General features: G+C 50.5%; 1 protein-coding gene across 2 annotated transcripts in view; it reads right to left on the bottom strand.

Annotated features, from left to right (window-relative positions):
* Nucleotides 1-968: 968 nt before the first annotated feature.
* LOC147895118 (DNAJ heat shock N-terminal domain-containing protein) overlaps nt 969-11057 on the bottom strand; it is an 88046-nt gene continuing 77957 nt past the window's right edge. The window contains exons 13-19 of one of the 2 annotated variants that reach the window (XM_087384260.1): nt 3192-3262; nt 3012-3065; nt 2747-2889; nt 2505-2639; nt 2094-2339; nt 1944-2003; nt 969-1748 (exon numbers count right to left, since the gene is read on the bottom strand). In XM_087384260.1, coding sequence (XP_087240386.1) covers nt 1500-1748; nt 1944-2003; nt 2094-2339; nt 2505-2639; nt 2747-2889; nt 3012-3065; nt 3192-3262 — 958 coding nt within the window. In that variant the 3' untranslated portion in view covers nt 969-1499. The remainder of the gene's footprint in view (nt 1749-1943; nt 2004-2093; nt 2340-2504; nt 2640-2746; nt 2890-3011; nt 3066-3191; nt 3263-11057) is intronic. The other variant, XM_087384261.1, reaches the window with a different exon arrangement.

Below are 11057 nucleotides of genomic sequence, written 5' to 3'. Positions count from 1 at the left end.
GATCCCTAGGAAGCATCGCATATGCATATTGTGCGACTGTCAGGAGGTTGAGTCGGAGGAGTATTTTATTTTCGGGTGCCCAGTGTACTACGAGATCCGAGGTCGCTACCACTGTCTCTTCAGAGACGGCTCCCGGCTCCTTTCCAGATTCCTCACCTACCCAGATCAGAGATGCCTCGCGGCCTTCATTCACGAGGGGGTCCGACACAGAGAGTACTTCCTCAGGCGACGGGGCTTGGCCACACCATCAGACACCACTCAGAGCAAGATCACAGAGTTCTTCCCATCGAGTGACATTGATCGTCCAGTCTCTAGCCGCAGACGTGACAGAGACCCCGACCCGACGATCGCAACACGACACACGAGACATCGACGGGACACAGATCACGTTGGGGGACCTCTCGTCATTGTTTAGACCCAGGATACGTTCCACGGGAGTCACGGTGGCTCTAGTCTTGCGTCGAGCCTCCTCCAGGAGACCAAGATGGACGGCACCCCTTGACGGACACCAGTGTCCCATCACCGGCTATGCACCAGCCAGGGCGACACGGAGGATTCCGCTCCGCTCCAGTCTTTTTTCTTTTCATTGTCACACCTAGATGTATTTGATTATGTATGATCAGACATAGGATTCAGCACGGGTGATGATGCTCATTTTAGTAGCTCCACCCTTACTGTGATTTGTATCAGGTTTTCTTTCAGTCTCATAGACCCATCGGTCTTCCAAAGACTCTAATTAAATTTCTTTCTTTCTTTCTCTCTCTCTCTCTCTCTCCCCGTCCGATGTCCACTTCACTTTCCAGCTTCCCGTGCTCCTTTCCAAACAAAATTTAGGACTTAATCACCAAATACATGGACAAATGAATTCTGTATGTTAAAGCTAATCACAGAACATTAGCTTGCAAGCATAATTCTTTTAGCACTCCATTGCAACTGGAACTGGAACTAGAACAAGGAGGCATGGGTGCCCACTAGCAGTACCTTGAGTTTTCAATGGGAAAAAAAAAGTATACAAAAAAGCATCTGATAAGCATCTAACACGTGGGAACAGATTTAAATCAAAATCCCTGTAACCTTTCCACATCGGAGGGGCACCAGTGTCTTCCAATGCCTTCCAAGGCAGTGCTAATAATGAGTTATGGCCAGAAGGCTCACTAACTATGACAATCATGAGGTAATTTTCATCCACATTTGTATCTTCGATGATGGAGCTGGAATAATTGTGAGATGGCTCTGCTATCACAATAACATAAACATGTGGCAACAGATTCAAAATTCAAAATCCCTGTAACTGTCCACATCAGATGGGCACCCGCACCCCTTTAACTTTCAAACTAGTTTCAACATAGTGCTATTAATGAGTTATGCCAGAAGGCTCACTCACCATGACAATCATGAGGCTATTTTCACCCAAATTTGTATCTTTGACGATGCAGCTGGAACAAATTGTGAGATGGCTCTGCTATCACAATAACATAAACCTACATTGAAAGCCTCCACTAGTTACCTTGAGGTTGAGCTAGCCTATTGGCTTGTTTTGGTGTAAAATACAGGCCTCCGAGATAAAGAACAGCTACCAAAATGATTGTAGGTGTAAAGTTCGGTTCCTTGATGTAATCCAGTATTCCAAGGATAAAGATTCTGCACTTCTCAAGGACTCCTTCACTCTTCATGGAAACATAGGTCCGCGCATCAACTAGCCATGCAGGTTTTGACTCCTCAGATACTAAAGCAGGGGCCTTCTTCATCTGTGAAATAGAAGGAGATTTTGAAAAACAAATGCAACACAGATTTAGAAAACGGATGGCATTATGAAATGAAATGTAGAATCAGATAAAGGAATTAGGTTTTCCCTTGACTGTATTTCCTTGATTTCCCTGCTCAGATTTTTAAGAGATAAAAAAAGGATAAAATTTTTAAAAAAATCTGTATGAGTGACTCACATAAAAAAGGAGATCTTCTGAGTCTCCTTCTCTGACCATCTCAGAAACCCATGACGTAATCTGTGAAAACTTTAAATTAGAATAAACATAATATTCATCTACTTCCTAACACTGAAAAGCGGCAAGGGTAGCAGGAAGCAACTGAAGCACCTCTGGAACCTCAAGGGATCCGTTGTATTTTGCCACAATTTGGGATGCAAGGTTCTCTTCCTCTTCCAGAAGTTTCTGCCAAATTGAATGGAATCGATTCTTCTTATGCAAAAGCTTTTCATGGTCCTTTGGATGCCTTTGATACCGGACAATAAATACTCGAGGCACGTCACTCTGCTCTGGAAAATGTTTAGCTCCACATGTCTCATGAACTGTTTCAGAGTGAAGGTAAAAGTAGCAGACTTGCTGCCATCACAATGGCTTTAAAAGTCATTAATTGAACCACTGGTTAGACAAATTTCCAGGAAAAAAGTTGTCTCCCAGATACGACCCGCAGGATAATTCATTGTCTACCAAAAACAAAAAACAAAATGTCAGACTGATCCACATTATTGAATTCCAATTCGATACCTTCTGTGCTGCCCCATCAAGCCATGCAAGGGTCAGTCGGTTTTCCTTAAATGCTGAGACCGCATTTAAAAACTGGGGGAAATTGTCTCCTTCCTTTTTTATTGACATTAAATTGTCCTTGACTCCATGCAATATCTGATGCTGAAGTATGTTAGTTGAAAAATATACAAAATATCTTCTCGCATACAAAAGAAGATCGTATATGCATTAAAGGAATTCTGTATGTAGATTAAAAAGCTTACAGCTCTTGCTTGACTAAGCTCATAACCAGGTCTCCCAGCAACTATCACACAGTACCAGGTGTGAACAAGGTTGCCAGCACGTGAATAACCAGCCCCATCGCATCCAAGCTCTTCAGCGGTGACACTCCTGAGCTGCGGAAGAGCTTTGCCATATTCAATTGACATGTCACATGGAGGAGACAAACCAAAATCAGACTGACTGTCATACATTGAAAAAGACGGAAAACTGACTTTATCCTTATGGCATCATAGAACAACTTCTTACCATGAGTTTTGTGCTCTTGCATCAGAACGTCAAATGTTGAGCTGTTCATCTTTCCTAAATGTGCAAGGGATAGACCAATTAGCATTTACTTTATGTAAATGTTGTTTGTGATACCAAATCCAATTCCATCCTCAACGAGCATATTTAACCTGTTTGAACATGATCTCAAGAACTACACACCATAGAATATTATCGGTCGCATGCCAGGATCCTTAAGAAAAAGGACTGCTGGAGCAGACTCTACTCCTAGCCTGCACATGCAAATATCAATGCATCACAAGACAAACGGGCTAGCAGGATGCTCACTAGTGACTATTGACAGACTACCAGACAGAGGAAACTTCTTATTTTCTCTCATTCATGAGGCACACACACAATCAGCTGGATACCTGGTTACAGATATTAGGTGCATACCCACCAAGAGGAAATGTTAGCTCAAGGATAAGAGTGTACAGCATTGTTTTACTTGAGAACCATCTAGAAAAGGATATGCACAGTACCATTCGAGTAGCACCAACCATCCATGGCACCACTCTCCTTGATCACGAACACACCAGAAACCTTGAGCAACATAACTTGTCCCCCTCATAAGCCAAGGACAGCCCGGATTCACCCATCTGTTTCAACCCGGGATCATTATGGCACCATCCATTACCAATAAACAGAACTGAGTAGTAATGAGATCCATGTAGCTGCTCCACATAGATCCCCATCACCAAAGCGCACCTCCATAGATCCTGGATCACCCTCCAACATTCTCCAAACACAAGCTCCAAGTGATCTCCCACCTAAGTGACCCTCTAGTAATAATAAGCCCTCCTAATCTGACTATGTTCCCATCTCCACCATAAAGGCTTTAACAGGTTCACCTATTCCTTCTTCCAGCATCCTGCAACTGAGCTTTGAAGAAGCCTCCGGAACACCTGTCCATATCAGCAACTCAACCTTCTCCAAGACATCACCACCAACTCTAATAGAATCTATGTAGTAGATATTGATAGCCTCCACAACAACAGTTCCCTCCGCTTATTAGGAAGGCTTTTACCCTCCAGTCTCTCAACACCTAAGAAAAACAAGGCAAACACTGTGCCCAAAACAAGCTATGGATATTTGAATAAATGCACATAGAATATACATATCATTGGATCCACTCATCTGGTTGCTTGCCTTGATGACAAGCTAGGTACCTCCTAGAGGCACGACAACATCCACGTGTAGCAGTGCGTTGCAACCTTCAATGTCCATGTACTCATCTGACCTTATATTGGAAGTCCCTCCAAAACACTTCCTCCATGCAAGTAGTGTCAGCCTCATTATCAGCACAACAGCCTGGTCAACCAATGATATCCTCCACCTTCACAAAGGTTCATGGTACCTTTGGCTCAGTGGACCATCTCTCAATGTCGGACATCAAGACAGTTTCACCTAGGTCCGCATACCTGATTTCAGCAACACTTGGAGACGTTACCAAGAAAATCTCTGCTTTTTTTGCATTTGTTACCATGTTTGCTAATGATTTTGACTCCTTTGACTCTTTCTTAGACTCCTCCTTTTGATCTACATTCTTCTTTCTGCAACCTTTCGCACAGTGTCCAAGCTCGTCACACACAATAGAAGCCATTCTTTTTCTTCTCGCCTCCACCACCAAGTGTCCTCATTGTTGTCAGTCTCGTCATCTCCTCCTTTTCGTTAGGATTGCCTTTGATAGGCTTGCCCTTTCATGAGCCCTTACCCTTACCCTTGCTCTACGCAATGAAGTCCTTGTCTTTGTCATCTTGTCCACGATCGATGTTCACCCTAGACGACTCCACCACCATGGGTCCCAACTTCTAGAAAGTGGAGCAGCCTTGACCCATCACCACCAAGAACCTAACAAGGATTGTGTTGAGCAATCTACCAGGGTTCATTGTTTTTTTCAAAAAGGAAACTTCTATTAAGTACAAAAAAGTACAAGAGCACTCAGCAGAAAACGACATCACCACCCCATGTTTCGGCGAAATCTTTCCACTTGCTTTATGCAACCTTGAAATGTCCTTGGATGTGATTCCAAGTGGCCATCAATGTGAGAACAATATTGCACCAATTGTGTGTCATGACCTGAGTTTTCTCAAAAAACTCCGTGCATCTGGCTTTGCAAAGTGCCTATAACAAAGAAGTGTCTATTCATTGAGTGGGCTTTCTAGAAGAAAAGCAAGAGATGTCTTGAATTATGCATCTTCTAACTAAGCCATTCTTAACAAAAAAGGTTGGATCCTGATTCTCTCCTTAGAAAAAGATTTGAGAGCCAGATTGCAAGCCAAGCAACTACACCCAAAGTACTAATCATTGTATTTCTACCCATCAGCTGAGCAATGTGACCCTAGATAAGAAAACCTTCTTTGCACTACCATAAACAATGAAAGGCTGTCTCTAACCATATAAGGCATCTACGACAGATTGGATCAGCTCTACAATATTGCTTGGGGGGACCCATCATTTTATCAAGCAGTCAAGCGTGAGTGGGTGTCGAAGCTCCTGCGAGCTCCCTCCCTCCTTTGTTCCCCGTCTACCCCCCCTCGCATGCTGCGCGGCCCTCCCTCTCCCTCCGTCAGCTGCTGCCGCGCAGCCAACCGCCCCCCTCTCCTCATCCTCCGCTCGTCGCTCCTCCTCTCCCCCCCCGCTACGCTCCACTCATTTCACCCCGCCCGCTCACCTCACCTCACCCCGCCTCGACCCGCGCCGCTCCACTCCGCCCGCTCCGCTCACCTCACCCCCTCTCCACTCACCTCACCCCGCCACGCTCCACTCACCTCACCCCGCCTCGCTCCGCTCCGCTCACCTCACCTCACCTCGCCTTGCTCCGCTCCGCTCCGCTCACCTCACCCCCCTCTCTTTCTCCTCCTCTTCCCCCGTCATCCCTTTAGTCCCCACCTTCTTCCCCCCCGTTTCCCCATACCTCTCCCCTTCCGTTTCCTTTCCCTTCCCCCGCCTCGGGAGTTCGCAGTTAGTCAAGCAATATGGCGGCTACGTGCCCGGAACCGGTGGCCCAGACGGACACCCCCCCTCCATCAGCCTATCGCGTTACATTGACAGAGCACCAGGTCTCCTTGGTGAAGCAGGCCGCCACGGATTTCTCCCAGACATCAGTTTATGGAAGAGTCATTGGCTACTCCCCTTCACGAGCAGACATCAGGGACTGGTTGCAGCCCACCCTCTACCTCGAGGACAGTCACATTGAGGAGGTTGCACTCATGGGACGTGGCATCTTCTGGCTTAAGCTCTCCTCAGCACAGGCTGCGAGCGACATGGTCAGGCGATCCCCTACTTCTGTGGGTGGGAAGATCATCCTCATAATCCCATGGTACAGGGGTTTCAGTGTAGCGGACTTCGATGCCCGCTTTCGCATTCCTCGCCATCCAGTTACCCTTATCTTCCCAGGTCTCGCAACAGAGCTTCGCCCGATCATCAAGGACCTGGGGGCGCACTTTGGTTGGCCTATGCAGGACACCTACGTTGATGCGGCGGCAGCCCAAGGGGTGCCACGTGTCAAAGTTCCAGTCCTTGATCCACAGAGCATCCCCTCGGAGTTCGAGATAGAGACAGACAATAGAGACAGACACAGGTGTGGTGACGCAGCGCATTCTGGTCACTGGTCGCCCAAACCAGTGTCTGAGATGCCATGGCTTTGGGCACCAGGCTCGCTCATGTCCTCGCTTCACGGGTACAGAACCTCAAAGGACCCCCGTTCAGGCAACTCAGGATACTTCGCACAAGCCAGCGACATCCCCTTCCGAAGGGGAAGGCTGGACGGAGGTCAAACGAAAACGGAAGGGAAACAAAGCAGGCCCCAAAAAACCTGCCCATCTACAGCAAGAGCCCCCTCTGATGGTCCCTACTCATCAGCAGCCCGGGAAGGGGAAGGAGAAGGGAAAGGAGAAGGTCAGCCAGCCTCCCCCTCATCCTTTACCCCGCCCTCCCCCCCCTCCCCCCTCCTCCTCGATTCTCCAACCCCCACCCCCTCCAGGATCCCCCTCCGCACCAGTGGTTTCCGCTCCACTCTCTTCCTCGAGCATGATCCAGAGGGATCCCCCCCCTCCACCTGCGCCACCTGCAGCCCCGAAGTCAACACAGACCTCATCCTCGCCTATCCCTTCGGGCCCGGCGGAGGGGAGATGCCCTTCCCCGCAGGTGGCCAGCACCCCTCCCTCCGGTTCAGACTCCTCATCTTCGTCCCCATGCCCAAGGGCTGCTCCTAGAGCTCTTCCATTGGAGTTTTACCGAGCAGGTCCTTGGGATTACTTGGATGCAGCGGGTATTGGCTCCTTTCCCGCATGCCTAGACATCAGCATCTTCTTCCTTCGCAAGGGGGCGGAGGGTAAGGTGTCCATCCTTGCCCCACACGATGGTCCTAGCTATTCCTTCACTATCTCCAGTGAAGGGAATGGGCAATGGACGAATGAAAATGTTTGGGAGACGATACGAGACCAGTCCCAGGAGCAGGTATAGGACTGGATTGGTAGCAGAGCAGCGGAGCTTCTTCAGCAGCAGTGGCAGGAGGGTGATGTTCATCTGCGTTGGTGCCACAGCGCCAAACGTTTCCGACTCCTGGTCATTATTAGACCACCGCTGGAGTGGGCCTACGCGGAAGGGCTTTGCCCATGGAGGACTTCAGAGGTTGCGGGCTTCTACAGCATTTCCTTGGCAGAGGCGTCGAGCTGGTTAGAGAGAGCATACCACCACGGGACGAAGGGCCTTTCCCCTCTGCTGAAGGTTTTAGAGGATGGGTCCGATGATCCGGCCTCTCCTTCGAAACCTTCACAGAAGCGCCTTCGTCTCCACGCAGGACATCCTCCGACCACTTCGACTTCGACCGCAAGGAGACAGCTGTTTGTGGCCCACCTTCCCTCCTCATGAGTTTACGCATTATCTCTTGGAACGTTAACGGGTTCCACTCATCAGGCACCTGTGGCCCCAGGAAGATGGTGCTCAGACAGGAGCTCCAGCCAGCCTTGGTGGGAAAGGTAGATGTACTCCTACAACAGGAACACAAGCTTTTGGCTTCACAGACCAGTATTTGTGGGAAGGTCCTCACAGGACGCTCCCACACCTACTGGGAACCTTCGATTGGCGAGCAAGGGAGGAGCGGGGGTGTCTGTACCTCCATCGACGCTTCTCTAGTTCAGCATGTGTGTGGTTTTGGCACTATGATCCCAAGACGTGCGCTTTGGGTGGGCTTGCATATCGAGGGATCCCATATCGGCATCCTCAATATCTACGCCCCGACTGATCTCAGACGTAGATCCGCTTTTTGGAGATCCTTGACAGACTTGTTGCCAGAGATGGACTCTTGGATTGTAGGAGGGGACTTCAACAACCTTGAGACCTTAGAGGATCAGCAGGGACGCGGCCCAGAGTTCCTTGGTATAGCTAAGGCAGAGCAGGCAGATTGGGACTCCTTCCTCTTCGCGGTGGGAGGTCCGGACAGTTGGAGGGAGCCTTCCTTTCACAGATGGCCTGGGAGTCTGGACTTCTCTTGGGGTTACAGGAGGGAGGGAGGCAGACTTCTAGAGCAGCTGGACCGTTTCTATGTCAGTGATTGGGCGCTTGGCAGAGGAGGAGAGTAAGGAGTGGTTCCAGGGACGACACTTTCAGACCATGCCCCAATCATCCTAGTCCTAGACTCAGCCTCTCAGTCCTCACCTCCACGTTCATGCGGGATCCCAGACTCTATCTACTCCAGAGCAACGGTTCACAGCAGGATAGTGGACCTATGGAAGCAGGATTGGGACCCCGCCAGGGATATGGCAGCACAGGTAGCTCAGGCGCTTGCTGAGTCTAGCCGCATTTGCCAGCAGGAGGCGATTCAGGTCAAACAGCAGTGCTGGGCGCGGGAGAGGGGTCTCAGACGTGATCTCGCTTCGATCCAGAGGATGCAGCAGTTTGCTCCAGGCTCTGAGGAGCTCAGACAGCAGGAGGTTCGGGCCCGTGCCATGCTAGAGGAGATCACCCAACGTCGCTCAGAGTTTTCATTTCATGCTTCCAAGTCCTTCTGGGCTAGGAAAGGCGACAGGATGTGCAGAGAGTTCTTTAGGACTCATGGACAGAGGTCAGCAGGGGAACAGCTCCGTTCTCTTAGGGCGCAGGATGGTAGTGTCAGGACAGATCCAGACGAGGTCCGGGACTTGGCGACAGACTTCTACAGATCATTGTTCCAGCAGGAGCTCCCAGACCCTCGTAGCCGCATTTGCAGGGAGGAGGTGTGGAAATCTACACCGCGGCTTGTGCAGCCCAGCATGAGCGACGCCCTTCTCGCCCCTTTCACTGTTGCGGAGATGCAGGATGCGGTGAGCGCTATTGATGGATAGAAATGCCCAGGTGAGGATGGCCTCTCTAGAGCTTTCTTCACCACCTTTTGGGAGCAGATCCACCGGCCCTTGCTCGTAGCCTTCCAGCACATCTTCTCCAGCGGGCAGATGCCAGAGAGCCTTGCGACAGGCTTGATTTGCCTCATCCCCAAAGGGGGGGACCGCCAAGAGATCAGACAGTGGCGCCCAATCACCCTCCTCCCGACAGCCTACAAAATCCTCGCCAAGATGATCAGCAACCGCATCCGCCCCCTGCTACACGACCTGATTCATGACACCCAGACTGGTTTTGTCCAAGATCGCAGCATCTTGGACAACATCTTCACTTTCTCAGAGGCGACGGAATGGGCCCAGCACAGTGGCCAACACCTTGCCATACTCCTTCTCGACTTTGAGAAGGTGTACGACAGGGTAGACTAGTCCTTCTTGGAAGGTACACTCTCTCGGTTTGGTTTCCCGGACGAGTGGATCAGAGGCATTGCTAGCCTTTACAGATCGGCCTCCAGTCGGGTTATCATTAGCGGCAGGATGGGGGAGAGATTCACACTCGAGCGCTCGGTGCGTCAGAGCTGTCCATTAGCGCCTTACCTCTTCCTATTTTTTGCGGAGGCCATGACACACTTCCTTCGAGTCCGTACCACTGGTCTTCGCGGGATGCGTCTCCCTATTCAAGATGATGCATAGCTTCTGGACTCCAAGTATGCAGACGACACAGCCCTATATGTGCAGGATGATGTCGAGTCACTGGAGCGAGTGAGACTGTCCCTAGAGATTTTTTGCCTTGCGGCTGGAGCGAAAATCAACTGGCATAAGTCAGTTGGTTTTCTTACGGATCCAGGAGCCAGCTCACAGTGGGGTATTTTCCTGGGGTTTCGCTGGATCCCTAGAGGACAGACGACACGTTACCTGGGATTCCAGGTCGGCCTGGACATCACACCGGCTCAGCAGTTCTTGCCGGTCCTAGCCTTCATACGACGAAAGCTTGCTTTCTGGAGCACGGCTCGGCTTTCCTTGGCACGCAGGGCCCTTGTGGTCAACCAGGTCCTTCTTGCCACTACTTGGTATGTGGCCTCTTGCTGGTGTTTCTTGAGGTCTTGTGTAGCCCAGCTGAGGAGACTGGTGCGGAACTTCCTATGGTCTGGTTCAGACGGTTTCGGCACCACCAGAGCTAGGGTCGCCTGGCAGACGGTCATTCTCCCCCAGGCAGAGGGCGGCCTTAGCATCATAGATCCAGAACTGCACAGTCAGGCACTTCTTGGCAAGCTAGTCATCCGCGGGCTGACCCCAGAAGGGCAGACGTGGAAGCTCTTGCTACAACATGGTCTCAGTGCGTGTACCCCCCAGAGGAGGGGTGTTTGGCAGCCTTCTATCCGATGGATCTTCACTTCAGCTCCTTTGACTCACCCCCGTTCCCCCTTCCTCCATAGCCTCATCTCGGTCTGAAGGAAGTTGCGACACAGCCTTTCCCAGGTTCCCCCTAGCTACCGAGAGGAGATAGACAGACAGCCCCTGATCTGGAACAGCCAGGTGACAGATGATATAGGTCGTCAGCTTGGAGAGAGATCCCATATCCCTTGGGTGCTCTGGGCGTGTGGGCCCACGCGCTCGCTCCGGGTTTGGAGGGACGTCTACAGTCAGCTGAACCCAGGCGAGCTGGCAGCAGCAGTAGGTACGGCACGTGGGATCCAGGCTCGACGAGCGG

This window comes from Dipteris shenzhenensis, chromosome 13, assembly GCF_047967505.1.
Source record: "Dipteris shenzhenensis isolate YYH24624 ecotype China chromosome 13, Dip_SZ_1.0, whole genome shotgun sequence".
In the NCBI taxonomy this organism is placed as follows: Eukaryota; Viridiplantae; Streptophyta; class Polypodiopsida; order Gleicheniales; family Dipteridaceae; genus Dipteris; species Dipteris shenzhenensis.
The sequence above is the reverse complement of the archived record's forward strand: the minus strand, read 5'-3'. Positions and strand labels throughout refer to the sequence as shown.